Source organism: Rhea americana, unplaced genomic scaffold (genome assembly GCF_003343005.1).
Source record: "Rhea americana isolate MKP2758 unplaced genomic scaffold, rheAme1 scaffold_70, whole genome shotgun sequence".
NCBI classification, from domain to species: domain Eukaryota; kingdom Metazoa; phylum Chordata; class Aves; order Rheiformes; family Rheidae; genus Rhea; species Rhea americana.
This window is the reverse complement of record NW_028186868.1, coordinates 1,548,130-1,565,713: the sequence shown is the minus strand read 5'-3', so window position 1 is coordinate 1,565,713 and position 17,584 is coordinate 1,548,130. Positions and strand designations below refer to the sequence as shown.

The 17,584-nt window shown below is 42.1% G+C and overlaps 1 protein-coding gene across 1 annotated transcript in view; it reads left to right on the top strand.

Moving 5' to 3' along the window:
• The window catches only part of BMP6 (bone morphogenetic protein 6), a 97,889-nt gene that overhangs the window by 57,950 nt on the left and 22,355 nt on the right, over positions 1–17,584 (top strand). The window contains exon 2 of the mRNA XM_085321676.1: positions 11,233–11,425. Within this exon, the coding sequence (XP_085177802.1) occupies positions 11,233–11,425 (193 nt within the window). The remainder of the gene's footprint in view (positions 1–11,232; positions 11,426–17,584) is intronic.

Below are 17,584 nucleotides of genomic sequence, written 5' to 3'. Positions count from 1 at the left end.
AAATTTACCCCTATGCAGATCATTGAAGTTGTATGATGTCATTTTCTTTTCTTTTTCAAGACATATTTGAGAAACTGAAAGGCTGCAGGTTATGTAAAGCTATTAATGACCATTTTATGACCTCTGCTCTAATCACCCACAGCAGTTGCATATTTTTTCGTGTCTAATGGCTGCCTGGCTCTCCATAACATCATTATATTGGTTGACAGCAGACGAGATTTCAGAGGGAATAAAAGAGTCACCTCCCAAATGGGACCCTGTTGACAGTGGGCAGATCAAGGATGCAAAAAATTGGACTTYGGCAGTTTGGTAGGTCAAAAGATCTCAGTTTCCCAGTGCGAGACATGCAGTAGGTTTCCCTTTGATTCCCCGGCCACATCCTTCTGCGATTTGTCCAAAGAGAGAAAATACGTGCATAAGAGCTCATCTTGTGCAAATTAGAGTCTGTTTCCAWAGTGCATGCTGTGGGGGCACCCACCTCTCTGGTTGTCTGGAGACTCCTGTAGGATCCTTACATGGATATTTTCTGCCTGCTACTGGCAGCAGCTGATGAGCACTGACTTGTTSCTGTGCAAGGCTCCTGCATGCTTTGCAGGAGTCCAGTCCAATGTTTTGGGGTCAAGAAGAAGCAATTGGAATAAATATAATGTATCTAGGAGAGTACTCTAGGGAAGTATCATATACTCTTACCCTGTTCTTCTACTTTTCCGTAGGCATCTGCTTTTGGCAAGCATGAGACAGACTGCAAGGATCTTTGATTTGACCCAGCATGGTCACTCCTGTGTGCTTGCATAAATACAGCCCTTTTGGTAAAGTGTGAACTTGGGAGTGTGTTGGATACAGAGTGAGGTTGTGATCCTGCACAAGTTCAAGGGGGAAATCAGAGGGTGTCAGGGGAAAACGTGTGAYAGGACAATTCATGACATGGGGCAAGCGTGGGGAGAGAGCTTTGCAAGAAGTCACTGCCTTGATAAGTACTGTAGAATAATCTGGGATTTCTATCTAGTGTTAAATTTTCTCCAGTTTCCATAATCACAGTTCTTGAGTGCTTCCCAAATATGTTAGGGTTGTGCAGTGTGATCCCTGAGGGAGTTTACAGCCCTTCTGTCCTTGTTGGAGGAGGGTGGGAATGGGATAAGACTTTCTTTCTTTTTCTTTCTTTTATTTTTTGTCTTCCTTCCCAGTTTTTTAATTTGGCCCTGAAAGAGTGTGTTGGAGAACAGGGTTGTTCACACCTTGCAGTTATTCAAATTCCATGTTAGGTCTTACCTATGGGTATGTGTGGTACTACTACTTTGTAAGTAATTCGGCACGGTGGCAGAAGATAAGAGCATTTGGTGCTGGGGCTCCTCATATCTCCATTCAAGGGAGTTTACTGGGGAAGCATTTTCCTGAGCCTTCAGGGAGGCTCACGGGATAGTCAGGCCCATGGTAGAAGAAAGTTGAAAAAGGAGTAATAGTTAAGAAGGGCAGCAGAAGAAATACTGGATTTAGCAAAGATTGTCCTGGTATTTCTGTGTAGTGTGATGTCTTCCAGGCTCTTTCAATCAGTGCTTGGTGGTTATCCTGGTGGATTGATGGCATGACCTAGCCGGTGATTCAGAGCCTGCAGTCTCGCTTAAGCATTGAGCATTGGAGCTGTTTCCTCCAAATCCTTGTGCCGAACCAGCATGTAGTAAGTGGAGGCAGTGAGGGGATTCACTTCCAAGTTGTGTTACTGCTTAGACAACTATAGATGACCAGGAATAATGATATTCAGATTATTTCACATTTCTTCAAACACTCCACATATCCTCTGTCCTCAGTCTTTAGAGCTGTGATATCTTGTTGCCTTGACTCTTGCTGAGAGCTCTTTGCTCTGTAATTGCATTAAACGTTAAGAACTCGTGACATCTCTGGAGAGCAATTTTACTCTTTCTAATGTCTCCTGTCGCTTTCTGCACTTCTTGAGCATGGTGTTTCCTGACTTTCTCGTATCCCCTCTTTTCTCTTGCTGATACCCGTTCTGCTGCCTTTCATACTCTTTTTATTATAGCCATTTTTCACAGAGCACCCTGCCTGTTCCCCACGGTCCGTGCTCCTCTGTGTCGCATCGAGATGCTTTCTCCAGCTAGACAGTTTAATGCAGCCATTTGAAATGGGAGTCCTGTGTATAATACTTAACATTAAATAGTAATGTTAACTGACAAACAGTGTTTGATGCAGCCTGCTGGAACCACAAGTCAGGTCAGTGAATGCTACAGTTACAGTTTGTGTAGCTGTTGGAACAGTGTGATAAATTGAGGTACACARTGTATTTTCTTTTTCTGTATATCAGTGTCCAAAGGACTATTTTTGGGTGCTGGATTAAATGCTTTAAATGATTTATAAATTCTTTTTACACTAGGCAGTATTTTTACAGAGAGTGGCTGCACTATGTCCAAGAGGTGTCTTCCTCAGCTGGGCTATTAAATGAAAAGCTCAAACCTTCCTGTGATGCCAAGAGAATAGTACTCAATGAGAAGAAAGCACACAACTTAATTTGAAAACATTTTTGCATTGCTTTGCTATTTGCTGCTGATTGATTCACAATCTTGCTAATAAATTTTAAAGCTCCCCAGTGAGCAAAGGACAGAGGGGAATGAGCATAAACTTAAAAACAGTTTTCACTTTGCCCAACTTCAGTGCAGAAATTTAACTCAAACATGCAAATGAATTCAAGCGGACTGCCTTAAATTCCTTCTGAAAGGCAGGCAGTTCTGAGAGGCGATGTGAGATAAGCCAGGAAACTGCTGCACTGTTTAAAAATTCCTGAAAATGTTTCAAACTCCAGTTGATAGGACTTGGGCAGCTGTGCGGTTCCAGGGAGCTGCCATTTCAGTGATGCTTCCAAGAGGAAATGCAGCATGACCTGTGGCAAGCCCAAAGGGTGAGAAACGCCGGGAACGGAAGATTTCCACAGATGGCTTGAAGCGTCGCGGGCAGTTACTGCGTGGGCACGGGCGTGGGCGCGGAGAAGCGCGGCGAGGATGCCGTCGGCCCTCCCCGCGTTKAGCCGCCAGCGCTTCCCAGCACGCGGCACCGCGGCTCCTTCACGCAACGCTGCGTCTGCGCATATGAAACCTTGCTGTGAAGCACAAATGGTTTCTGAAAAGCATAATATTATTTTAAGCATAAATTACTTTGAAACTCAGCGTAAAAAGGGCTCGAGATCCCTTATTGCAGAGGAGCGGTTTTTGCAGGCAGGGTCCTTATCAGCTTCTCAGCGGGAACTGCATTAATGGTGCCACAAAAATGCAAGCAGTAGCCCCTTCGATAAAACCCATTTGGCATCTCTCAGACAGTGAGATGTTTTGTTTTCTARGGATACGACACCATTTTCGTTGCTGGGACCTGCCGCATGGGCCAGCATACAGAGAGAGAAGGTGCCGGTTTGGTTAGCGTTTGCGGGGAGGAGGMGGCCGCCCGTGCCGTCACGAAGCCACATGGGTTAGGAGGAGGACAGCATGGGAAGCCCTGCTCCCGGGCGATCTCCTCGTCGTTCAGGACTTACCACCCTCTTCCCTTCATGCACTGGAGGGGACCTAGTCCCCRGTGCTGCCTGCTTTCCCGTGCAGAGGAGAGGAGTGTTGCTGGCCATACAGTAGGCATCTTTGTGGATATCGTGAAAATGTCTCTGAGTGCTCTCTGGTGTCCCATGGGCGTTATATATTTGGTTAGTGCATTATTTTGATTTTCAAGCTGCCTTTGGTTCAAAAATCCTGAAAGGAAGCTGTTGTGCAACTGTTTTAATCTGATTTTACAAGCTGATTCCAGCTTGATTCCCAGCACAAAGGAACAAAGAGGAGCTCTGTTGTATTTTTCTTGTCCAAAAGGAGAAGTCCCTCCTCCTTCAAAGATCTGTTATAGAATGTTATGTTTAGAGAGTGATTTGCTATTGTTTAAATTTAATCTCTATAATTACATTGGGATTGGATTAATCACGGGTTATTTTTCTGAATCATTCTTTTCTGGCGCTCGCAGCTCCTGAGTATAAAGCCAGGTCTTCATCAGATGTAAACTGGCATGGCTCCACTCAAGTCAGTGGAATAAATCCGCTTTAGATTGTGGCAGCCCAGATGTGATATTACAGCTATTTCTAAGAAAGCACCCTTTTTGGAGTTTGCTGGCCTTGAATCTTTTCACTGTTATTTTTAAGCTGTCATTAACTTCCAATTGCATTATATTTATGGTAGCATAGCTAGCTGTTGTCTCTAGATCACCTCAGCTGGACCCAGAGGAATAAACAAAAGGTGGAAAGCCAAAATCAACTCTAAATTTCTTTGCTTTTTCTGTTTAAAAGCAGTCTGTCCCGCCAAGAGCGTAAGCAGCAGTAAGTGGGGAAAGTTAGTAACTCACCTCCAGGAAGCTTCTTTATGCCTGGAGCAATCTTTGCTGGGTTTTGTGTGCGGGACGAAACGCCTTTTCCCTCCCGATGACTGGGTCRCCATGGGGTGCAAGGGCGCAGCGTCCTCACCGAGGGGGCTGAGAAGGAGGTGCACTCCTCGCTGATCCCAAAGCTGTTTGAAGCACGGTGGGAAGCTCTTCTGTGGAGAACCCCAGGAAGTTCTCCACCTCCTGCCACTGGTGCTGTGTTTAAGTGTAAAAACGAGACATGGGTGGTTCTTTCCCTGATGCCTTCTTACTACTACAGGGAGCCACCAGCTTTACCACTGACCTGCTTTTACGCCGGTGGGTGCGTTCAGTAGCACTTAGCTTTAGTTAACTTTAGTTAACGTGCTAGAAGGAGGGAGGAGGCATGAAGCCTTTTGGATTTCTTTTCTTCCTGTTTTGACTGGTGCTTTGTACTGTTTGGTTCTTTTTAGGCATTTAGAAAACACTGCTTACATGAGTAACAAAAGCCAGCTGTAACGGCGGTGATGTTTCTGTAGTCGTGAGGGCCTACCTGTGCAGCAGGGAGACATGGTTTATTTTGTTAGGTTGACCTGATAGATTTGGAAAAATCTAGACCAGCTTTGAGGCTCATCCTGGGCATCTGCTCAGAGGAGAAAAGACCTGCTGCAGATCCTGTACTTGTAGATGCCTGGGTCTAGTGGTCTGGGTAAGCACTTTTTTGACATAGGTTGGAGAATGTAAGACCACCCAGAAGGCTGGGATTTATACTGAAGTTGAATATCCTTCATCTTGGATGACTTGAAGCTTGTCCTCACTTCCCCCTTSTATCCATTAGTCCAACTTCTTTATTAATCCTGCCTTGTATTTTGATTCTTGCTGCTTTTTGCTGCTTTTTTTACAGCAACTGTGACCAAGGTGGGGTTTGTCTGTTTTTTTAAGCTTATATTAGTTTTGTCCTGTGCAAACTCCTGGTGGCTGCTTTTGAAGAAATCCTATTGATGCAGCTGTAAGGTTGCAGCAGTGGATCAGTCACAGACACAGTGGGTTTGTTAGTGGGGACTGTTGAAGCTCTGGTAATGCTTAAAGTCCTTGGAGTGTAAGTCACTGCTTTGTTGCTCCAGATTTGATAAATACTATTGACTTAAAGCACAAACTGGTAAATAAAATGGAGAAATTACCATGTAGTTTGTTATGTAACTATGCTCCTAAATCCCCTGKTTTTGACTCAAGTTTTCAGGGGCTTTGTCATTTGGTTGAGGAGAGGGTCAAGGAGGCTAAGAAGAAGTGATTAGAACGTTTAAATTGACATCATTTTTAATCAAGCTGAATTTATGAATACATAGAGGAAACTCGCTCTGCATAGGCAGATGATGAACACTGATGACTTTTCCTGGAGCGTGGTAGTGACTGTCCAACAAAACGAAGTCRTTCTTGAAGCTCTTGGAGTACAAAAGAGTCTTAAGTTTCAGACTTGCTGGGACAGGACAGATGCAGAATGTCCCATCTCAAGTTCTTGCATCTCACTTGTTTGCAGCCCCAGTTCTTCTCCTTCCCACCCTGCCCCCTCCAAGGATTGCTGTTGCCATAGAAATCATAATTATTTATATAGATAATAAAAGTTTTTGTTTGTTTGTTTTTGGAGATCTAGGTTTTGAGTAAATATTTAATATTTTTTGGCTTTAGCTCCAAGGGAATGAGCTAAAGACTTTCTTAAAAGCACTACTGAGATTTTTACTCTGCCACCTGACTAGGCACTTCTCACATTTTTACCTGAACACCCAAACTGACACTTTTCTCAAGTTCTGAGAACTYGAAGAAAAACACCAAGTATCAGAAYACTTAAGGCTGTTGTTCTGCATGCGAATTGTGTTTAATCAGGAAAGACTGTTGTCCTATTACTTCTACATAGGAATTACTTGAGATTCAAAGTAATGCTGAAGCGCAAGGAGTTTCTTTCARTGACTGTTATTAGGGTTAGTTTTCTTCAGTCCAAGGTGTAGGTGACACATGCAAATGGAAATATAATGGTATAGTTACCAAAATAGATGTATTGTGTTAATTTCTTAATTTCTTATGCATTGCTTTTAAAGTAAAAAGTATTGTGAGCCATATGTTATTTTTAAACCAAGGACATTTTGTGCTGAAATTGGCTGTTGCAACACTGGTTTAGAATTAGAATACACAAAATTCAAAACCACAGTAAGCCTAAYTTTGACATTCTTGTCTTTTTAACTTCTCAACAATAGTGTTGTGTTTGCATAGTATTTAAAAATATTTGTTGAGAGGAATGTAAAGGGCTCCTGGCAGGCTTCTCTGTTAACTGTTTATGTGTGCTCAGCTGGTCCTGCTGTTCAGAAACGAGCTGTAATGAAAAACCCGGAGGTGAGAGCTGCCAGAGTCCACAGCTCAGACCCTGCTTTGCCTGTAATGCGAAGGAGCAACGGTAGCCCGAGCCAGGCTGGGGCACAGTGGCATGGCCAGGCCYGTGGCCTTTGCCTCGAAGAACGCATGCTCAGTGTGCCATGATGGGCTAAAAAATCTCTCCAGGGGTTTCTGCCTCCCCAAGTTGCCTCGGTAGATGCATGCSTGCAATGGTACTGTCTCTAAGGAGCTACTCTCGCAAGCAAGTACTAATATTGAGAATAATATAATTAGACCATGAGGATGCATTTTATAAAGCAGTAGTTGGTGTTATGGTGCTACAACACCTATTTCTGCCTGGCTTGTCCCTGATGCCCCGGCAAACGTTAGGGGGAGAAAGGCAATGCTCAGGGCTGCTTGCTTTCCACCTGCGGCTGTGAGTGTGTCTTATTTTCTCAGCTGTGTGTTTGCAAAGTTGGGACATGCGTGCGTTGATTTCCAGGCAGAAATTAGTTTTGGATTTAACGTGTCACTGATCAGACTAACCTGAACGAATTCACGCAGGGGAAAGAAAAATTGGAAAGCAGCTTGAGAAATGATTCCTCCTTTTTGCTGTTGCCTTGCATTTTTGGCATGCACTGTCTGTATTTTGAATAATAGGTCATCTGATGCGATGTAATGTGATAGCAATACAAACTGGGTAATCCTGGGAACCAGCAGCTYGGATCATGCCTTTCCAAATTTTACTGTTCTAAAACTTGACCTTTTTTGTTAAAAATGGACTGTTTCCAGGGGGTAAAAAGCCTCCAGAGCAGAACTGTTGGCATTTTATATTTTTAAGCTGTCTTGCTGAATGAAAACAGTTGATTATTAGCTTGATGGGGTGACAATGAGCATATAGAACTTAAATATCTCACCACTCCCACAGAGAAAAAAAACCCACCCTCCATTGTATCATGGGAAGATACATAGCCAGAAAAACTTTCCAACTCGTTAAACTTTTATACTTGCTTCATACAAGCTTAATGTGGGCTTTTTTCCACCCTGTGATGTTGTAGGGACACTTCTGAATGTAGCTGAGAGGGACACCCTCAAATTAACAGTATTTTTTTTTCTAAATGTGCCTTTCTTCTATACCAAAAAAGCTAAATTACTTAATCTGAGAGATTAAGAAAGGTTTTCTTGCTTGTGTCTTTCAGCTTGCTTGTTCTGCTAATCCTGATAACGAAATCACTTTGAACGTTTCCCCTGTACTCAGTTTAGTCAGCTTCTGTGATTGTTTGGGACTTTCAGACAATGACAAGGATAAAGGAAGAAAGTTTTTAAAAACAGGAAAATATTTTTGTAAACATACTGTAAAAGCCATAAAGTGCAAAAGGGTACTTGGAGTCAAATATACCTGAATCTACTTTTGATGCTTTGTGGTGGATGCTTTGGTGGTGGGGTTTTTTGGCCCCTTAGGAGAGGGATAGAGGAGCATACTAATTTAAAGGACTAGAATTTGGCTATATCACTTAAAAGCTCACATTTTTTATTGGATGCAGGGAGAGGTCAGAACACCATTCTGACTTGAAGTCTGAAAGTAACAGAAAAAAAGACTTTTGTTCATTCTGAGCCTCTTGCGCTGTGTTGTGTGTCCCTTTGCAGGTTAGGCAGGACGACTCTTCACTCTCAGTGCTCTGGGAGGCCAAGTCACATCTTGGTGTGGGGCCATGACTGGCAGGAAGCATAGAATATTCCTCTTATTATTTCTCTCCTGTGTAACTTTAGTTTTCCTACACCCTGCCAGGTTTCCTGTTGTGATTCTTGTTCCTTATTGCATTATCCAGGGTCTGTTGCTTGTTCTGATCATGTCCATTTGTTCTTCTTAGTCTTCCTTTTTTGTTCTGCTTGACTGGATTTCTGCCTGCAGGTGCTTGTGCACAGCCTGCTGTCAAATTTTGTGGTGAGTCCTGGGGAGAAGATCCCACGTGCTYTGTTCAGTTGTGGTAGTGCATCTCTCCCGCAGGGTGGCTCATCTAGTCCACTGAGCGGGAGGTGGACTTCAGTTTTGACTGGATGTTGCACCCATARACAAGGACTTTGCAAGTTCTAAATCAAGAATTATTGCTTCCTACTTCTCTCTCCAAAATAGCTGATTTAGACATTCCCTCACCATTAATTACATCCTCTCATCTTGTAGCAAMAAGTAAAAAGGCCATTCTGGGCACATCGTTCTGCTAGAAGCAGAAAAGCAYGTCTTCTTATTGGTTGAACTCCTGCAAGTTTCTGAAAATACGTGACCAGTTTGTTTTGAGAAGTGTGTCCTGCTGCGCTTTCGTCAGGATATGGAATAACCAGACAGCTTGGTCCCTTYCTAAAGAGTGTGTCCAGCAAGTTAGACCAACTAGTTCAGTGTTTTCAGAGTCATTCCTAATTAAAACCAGAGGCAGATACTTTAAAGGGAAGTGCAGGTCACTGATAAGAGATGGCCAGCACCAATTCAAAACAAAGTAATTCCTAAGTAAGTGGTATTACAAGTGCAGGATACCATTGTTTAATGTGGTGCAATCTGTGAAGGAGACAGTGGGTGGCCCAACCCCCTTTCTGGAGGTCACAGGATCCAGTCACCCACATTTGCCAGTATTTTGACTTCTAAACTCCTCACAGTTACCATGGAAGAGTACCCAAACTGGTAGCATCTTCTGACTCCAGCAGCAGTTTGCAAGCTTGCCTCTGCACCCCATAGCAGTTTCAAATCAGCATCTTTTAAGTGCCTTGTACCACAAAACGCTCCATGAGAGTCATGCGGAGGTGAAAAGATTTCCAGGCAAGCTTCAAAGAGAAGGATGTGACTAAGTGTCGTGCAGGGCGCCAGGAGACAGTCACAGCTAGATGATGCAGCTCAAATGGAAGAAGTGCTCCCAGCTGCCAGGGAAAAAGGGAGAGGACATGGAGGAAACAGGGACGGGAGGATGGCGATGAATAGGCAGACAGGAAAGGTAGAAGGATACGTCTCYGTGGGCTGTGTTTTGAAATGCCAGAAGACGTGTCTCCTCTCCAGGGGATGTAACCTGTGAGTAAGGCAGTGAAATTCAAGCAAGCTGGCCATAGTTCCTGGCTCTGCCCCAAGCGTCCTATGCCTGTCCTTCAACAAATCATTCTGCCTGTGACTCAGTATCCCATCTGTAAAATRAGGATGGCTGCTTACCTTGTAGGATATTGTGAGTCTAATCTTGTGGATGCTTTTGTAGTTTGATGTATTAAAAAGGTAGAGAAAATAAAAAGCAACAGAAAGTGAGCACAAAATCTAACATGAGAAGGAATCTATGCTTCTCTCGTGTCCACCTCTGAGTTTCATCATGTCCCTAACCATAATATAATGGCGACTTACTCATTATGGAAATATACTGCTTCAGTTGTGCTGGTAGGAACAATTTTTTTTTTTTTTTTTTTAATGGCGACTTACTCATTATGGAAATATACTGCTTCAGTTGTGCTGGTAGGAACAATTTTTTTTTTTGTTTTAGGTTTTCTTTTTCAGGGACCTGAAGGTATAATTATGTGTGTTTATAGAATATACTGTGGTATTAAGCAATTTCTAGTAGAAAATCAGAATAATGAATAACAAATCAAATTCAGACTAACAYAGGGTTTAATCAAGTAATCCAAGAGGAATGGGGCAAGAAGCAGAGTTCTTGAGGGGAGCCTCATACAGAGAAAATACAAATCCTAAGGCATGTATTTGCAGGAGGAGTGGTTCTGGCTTGGATCTTTCTTACACTCCACACCCTATAACTTACCTGAAGAGGGCGAAGGCCAGGGAGGATAACTGAAGAAAGCAGAAGAGGTCACTGCCTCTTTGCTCTCTCGTTCTCAAATAAGGTTCTGCAAAAAGAAGGGGAACTCTGTGTTTGGGCTTTAACCCTTAAAATAAATGTCATACCAATCTTAGGTAACCAGCAAGCATGTAGCAGCTAAAGTCCAAACCCGGGAGCCAAGAGACAGCAGCTTTTAGGAYGTTCTGTGAAATGACTTACAATTGCTAACAATTTACTCTGTCCGTGCCTTGATCTGATGCAAAACGGAGCTCCTCATCCCCTCTCTTAGATGAGGGGTGCAGGGCTTTGTGGAATGTAGTAAAGAACTTGGAGATCCACAGGTGGAAAATGCTTAGGGAGGTCACAGGTTCAGAGTTATCAGGTGTTTTTAACAGGACCAAAATGGTCATGTTTTGCCTGTCAAAGCTGATTTTTCTTTAAGAAATATGAAGCTCTCAAAAGTATTATCTGGAGAAAATGAACCTTATCTTTTCTAAATTGTAGTTGAAAGGCCTGCATTAGAAAGGCTATTGTTGCACAAGCTTTCATGGCACTTGTCAAGACCATCTTTGGAGGATAAATACRGTTTTTATTTTCTTCAAGAAACAGGTGGCGGTGTTTGGAAACCTTTCGTTGTTAAGTTTTAGTCACGGTTCCTTTTCTTCTCCCCCCCCCCCTTTCTTTTTCCCATCTGCAGTTGAATATGACAAGGAGTTCACACCTCACCAGCGGCACCACAAGGAGTTCAAATTTAATTTGTCTCAGATTCCCGAGGGCGAGGCTGTCACGGCCGCTGAGTTTCGGATCTACAAGGACTGTGTCCTGGGGGGCTTTAAAAACCAAACCTTCCTTATCAGCATCTATCAAGTGCTACAGGAACATCAAAACAGGTAGGCAAGCGGTCCTTCTGCTTTGCTGTCTGCTGTCCCAGGGAAGGGCGAGGGTATGGGTTGGCAGCTGGGAGGTCTGCTAAATAGCTACAACTTTTTTGTTCACATTGACAGGGTGTGTTGTTGCACGCCCTTCCCTTCTGGGAAAGGGACGTGGTAGCGTTCAAAATGGACCTCAGCTGAAGAAACCCTGCAATATATTAGCTCAGGGTGTCACTCGGGTGCAACGCTTTTATTGTCTGTAAATAAACCAAGACTCTGACATGAGGGAACAGAATTTAAAAGCAAGGATATTATATGCTAGTATTGCTCATGCATACTGAATTATACATATCCTCATTCATCTTAATAGTACAAGCATAAAAAACATACCCTGTTTGAAAAATACTAGTTCATGCAGGCTTGACCTATTTTCAACTTGTATCTTTGTAAATTCAAAACATACCAACTTTACCAAACTTTTACTAGACTAAGAAAACTGGGAACTATGATTTTTGTGCTATTTTACCACTTTATACAAAGAGCAATGGAGATACTTTTGATATGAATGTTAGGTTTTGCTTTACTAGGAAACTTATACAGGTTATCCATCTGCATTTTTTTCCACACTGTGGAAATCCAATGAGCTGTTGCTTGTTGTGTTCTCTGACAGATTAAAGTGCTGTTTAAATCTGGTTTGGGGTGCACCAGTAAGATGCACTGAAAAATGCTGCCAAAAACAGACTGATGTAAAATGTAGTGAAGTATTTATGTTAAAATTTTGGTGGGCTTTGGATCAGACACTAGCTGCATTAGGTTTTGATCAACTTTGTCTGTAAACAAATAAAACTAGACGTGCCTACTGTCTTATGGGGAAAAACCTGGACTTTGCTGCAATTGGATGTTGAATGACATTTGATAGCAGCATGCTGACCGTAGATAAAAAATACTTCTGGGCTTTCAGTGGCAATGAAATAGGCAAAAGGAGGAGGCTGGGACAGAAACTGTGGCACAGAAATCTGAAGAAGTGAAAACTGTTCATTTAAAAGGGATAATCTTTGTGATGGGGGAATCAGGCAAGGCAAAATGATGGAAATATGTGGTCARTTAAGATATAGTCAATTAATTAAGAGTCCAAATAATGCTGAGGTACACAAGTGTTTTATTTTGATGAAATGTGTTGACACTGTAATTGTTGCTCCTGCTGGAGGCAGAGAAAAAGAATTAAACATCAGTGTTTAAACAAGTGACACATTCTTTCCTCTATGAAGTTGTGCCTGGTGCTTTCTTTCTGGTGCTTCTTTCTCCAGCCTTCCCATTGATAACTGTTTTGGGGGATCTGCCTTTGATGAATTACTGTTGTGAGTAATTCAAACTTCAAACAGCCTATAGTTGTGCTGTGGGGAGGATGGCCTTCATGGAAATGGAGAGAAATACTGGAAATGGGGTGTCACTGGAGAATTGTTATAAGAAGACAATATTCCCTTAGCACTTTGGGTTGTAAGTTGGTGAAATGTCTTCTAGGTGGTGTGCTTGCTAGATAGGATGTTATGTCAATGCACATTTTCTTCAGAGCTGATAGAAATCCCATGGTCATGAGATTTCATAGATCTTAGCTATATTATTCATTTCTGGCCGCAAAGACTAAAATATTTGTAAACATTGGTCTATTTTACATTTCACAAATGCAGATCCCATCATCAGAGCTGAAGGAAAATCTTTAAGTGTTACTTGAAGCAATAGATACAGTGCTSTGTGATAACCATCAAAGCAGGATGTAGAGTTCCATCAGGTTTTAGGTTGTCTCTTCTAAGGAGAAGTGTCAACTTTTATGTGTAGGTGATGTTCTTTTAAAGTAAACTGGTCAAGCAAATAGTGCATTGCAAGAAAGAGAATCAGGTGCAAGGTAGAGCAGCTAAGATTCCCCATTCCTAAGAAGTTTGCAAAATATTTGATCCAAAAATGTCCGTTAGTTCTGTATAAATCAATGACATTGACAGCTTATATCTTTATTTCAAACAAAGAAACATGTCAAAAATAGATGGCATTACAAAGCTGGGATATACATCCTTACACACGGTGAACTTCAGCACTCAGTTCTGTATATGCAGAGCAGAAGTGTCATCTGGGATGGGAGTGGTGAGGGCTCTCTATCTCGGGAGCTGCCAAGTAGTTGGGGTCTCCTGATTCCCTTCTTTTCCTGCCAATTGTGAGTGCCAGAGGGCATCCCACCATTTCTGCTGAGGGTCATAAAGCAATCTCTTCTGGGCCAAATTACTAGGAATGCACAGTCCCTAGTGACATGGGCCAGAGTTGGACTGGTGACCCAGATACGAGTGTCTCTCGGTCGTTACTAATCTCTGACTCATCTAGTCAGCCCCAATGCTCTTCTTTTTTTTTTTTCCCCTTTATTTATTTATTTGCTAGTGGGAAGGAGGGAGATGCTTTAGCTAAAGAAATTTGCACTTTGGATGAGGTTGTGGGACTTGTCACAAGGATTCTCATCTACACAGATGTGGGCAATATGCAGCTTGTAGGGTCTTAAAGCTGTAAAAAAGAACATGCCCCCTTTTGCCTTTTTTCCTTTTAGCTTAAAGGACTGTTTTAGACAGGTAGGTTGTATATGTGTATCTATATCTGTATATAAGTATATATCTCTATGTATGTGAGTATATATGTCTTAATTGTCAGCAGTATGTTAAAAACATACAGGTATAAAAAGATAGTTATAATAAGATATTAGATGCTGCTTATTCTTCTTCAATGTTACCTTTATGTTCTGACTCTGTAAGACTGTTATTGATTCAAATGTGCATCCAGGTTGGTGATATGGGTGGACCCTGGGCCTTTGAACATTCTTGAAAACACATATTAAAAGTTGTGTTTGGTTGTTCACTAACACCTTTGCATGGAGGAAAAAACTGACTTCTGTTTCAGAGTCTTCTGGGATGCCATATTCTTTGAGTGACTTTATTTTTTTGATCGTCAGTTCACTCATTTGCTTTTMCTAGATAAAATAGTTTTAAGTAGTAGGTACTTTTTTTTTTGTTTTGTCTCAGTGAATCAATTTGGAATATAATGTTTTCTTTTCCTTTTGTGAACTCCAAAAGGAACAAGCACAAAAGCAGGGTTTTTTTTGAAAGAACCTTATTAAGTATTTCTGAGACTTCTATTGTGACAGACATCTTAAAAGCCAGAAAATAACAGCTGTCTTTGACTTAAAAAAAGTAGTGTTGTGTCATACTTCCTTTAGACTAATGGTTTGAGTAACAGCCTGATATTTCCTGGCATTTGATGGCATTGTATTACATAAAGAAGAGTCTGTACAGATTGTGAATTCTTATTAGTGATCTGGCAGGTGAAACATATGGAATTGAAGTAACACACCTTTTCATCTTACTCTGTTGTCATGTATTTCTTTTGGTCTGGAAAATTCATCCCTGAAGCCCATATAAGATATCTGTTCAGTCAGCACTGGCAGTCTCAAGAGCAAGTTCAAAGACACCAAGTTGAGCTTGGCTTTTATGAGGTTAATAGTTGTCTTGAGACAATTATCTAATCTCTGTGGTAAACCTCCTAAGTCATTTTGGTAGCTAATGAAATATTTTCAGATGTAAATAATTCTTAGTAGGAAGACTGTCAAGTCTGGGTTTAAACCAGCGCTTCACGAGTGAAGGGCAGTGTGTGCCTTTGAGGGGAAAAAAAGATACAGAGGAGAAACCTGCCTGAATGATGTTAGGACAAGGAGGAGGATTCAGTAAATACCAAAGCTCACAGTATGGAAGTTGCCGTTGTTTCTGATTAAATGCAATGAAATGGCCAAATTCAGTATTACTTGAGCAGAAAGTGACACCAGTAACACCCAAGTGTGAGACTCCAGTCCAGATGCAATTGCCGTTTAACGGAGTCACAGGGCAGTTCTGACCGTTCCCCAGGGCACAGCATGATGGCGAAAAACCAAAGTCAAACCTGAGCCTAAAATTTCTACTGTGACTGCCTGTTGCTGAATTATCAAACCTATTTTTGCTCTCACAGGCAAGGCTAAAGACAAAGATTGCATAGGMTCATCCAATACTGTCTCCTAGACAGGGCTCTGTGCAGAAAGGATGAGAATGATTATAGATCGATGCTTATTAAAATAGCACAGAAACTCCCTTCAGGGAGTTACTTGACGCTGTTCCTGCCTAAAGCAATCAGAAATAGGAAAATGATACTCGTGGAGTCTGAACGCAATGAAGCMTGCATTCAGGACAGTGTGGTCTAAGTACATTCTCTCTTAAAAAAGAAAACATTTTTAATACTGACTCAYTCGTGTCAGTAATATTTTCATCTCCCCATTCCTTCCACCCTTTCGTAAGGTAAAAAAATAGTGCCTAGAAACTGCACTTTTGTTTTAAAACCAAACCAGGGTAACGGCCACATTATGTCATAACGCAAACCGCTGGCGTTGTCAGTGGAAGGCTGCAAAGAGATTAATGAAGCTTTTATGATAGGTGAAGCTTTTGGCCAGCTGTGCGTTGCACAGATTTCTGACTGTGCRGAGGAGAGGCTTGCAAAACAGAACCGAGGTGACGCTTGCTTTCCTCTGCGCAGCACGGCTTCAGACTTGAAACAGGTGGTGGACTGGTCCAAGGGGCAATGCGGTGATACATCCATCCGGTGCTGCTTGCCTTCAGCTCCTCACCCTCCAGAGTTTAGGAGACTGCACTGCTTGAGGTCTACGCTGGGGGCTTTATTTATTTATTTGTTGCAGGTGTAGAAAGTTGGGGAGCTTTTGCCAAAGCAGCAGTTTCGGGACACACCRGGTGTTAGCTTTGAAGGTCTGGTCCCCTCTTCTGCGTACTTGAGGGGGCTGCGTTGCCTCAGCARGTGGCACAGCTGGTGACACTCCAGCCTGTCCTCTCCTGCTTTCCGTGAGGCAGAACGGAGCCGGGGCAAAAGCCTGTGCCTGGCTCGTCTCAAAGGTGCAGTGCTGATACTGTGAAAGACTGCCAAAGCATTCTGATTTCTGATGCTCTTTGGGAGTGGTTTACCATGTAAGCGAGACTTTTAGAAGTGAAGGAAAGAAATGAGTTTCTCTCTGGAAGCAGATCATTAATTTCTTTTTTGAAACTTCCTTGCTCGCACCCAGAGAGGTGTCAGGTCAGGACTAGGGAGGGCAGGCAGTTCGTGGTTGATCAAAGATGTCAGTCCTTGGTTTGGATCATTAGTATGTTTTCAAGTGTAAATATCCTGTTAATGCAGACTTCAGAACACTCCCACACTGTCCAAACAACTAATCTATAAAAAACATGAAGCAGTGGCCTGTGCTAATGATCAAAGGAAGATACGGTACCTTGCTGGTCAAAGTTTATTAAACAGTTTCATTTGCACCCAGAAGGAAATATGAGAACTTGATATGCCAAAAGATTCCTCCTATATGATAAGACATGCACCGACATAGGTGTGCCCTCCAGACTGACCATCTAGTAAACGTGTTCTTCTAGTGAACATAATTCTTTAAGAGTTAAAGCCGTCATCGTTTTTTAGCTGCCAGTTACAGTGGTAATAAAGTCTTCCTCTCTGCAGCAGGATATTTATACAAATAGGATCTGAGCTTCTAATCTAAAGGGCAAATTGATTTGCCGGCAGTGTTTATAGCTTAGAAAATAAATAACTGTCCTCAACTGGATTTTGGAATGAGTTGTGTAATACAAATGGCAAAGCTAGCATCAATCTGTTTCAAGTTAAGGTCAGATTTGTATACAGTGTGCATATATTTGTATATTATAGAGCTGTTTCCATGATGCTATAGAGAAGTGTCTGTCAGCGTTTCAGTTCAACTCCCACTGTGCATATGTGATTTGTTGTGTTTTAGGGTGGTTGTTATTTTTTAGCGGTTTGAAAGTCAAAGTTATTCTGGATGAAGYTTACTAGTTCGCGACTGGTTAGTCTTTCTTTCCCAAACTGAAGAATACCATTTAAACGCCTTATTTCTTTTCTTAAATGACAGAGATAAACTCTCTCCCATTACCCTCTCTCCCATCTTCCTGGCTCAAACTGCATTTAAATTCTGATTTGTAGTACATTACAGCCAGAATACTCCTCAGGGTGCTTAAATCCTAGCCAAGGAAATGAGAAATACATGTCTTATCCCTGATCCCTGGGCCTTGGGAGTTTTTTTTTTTTTTTTTTTTTTTT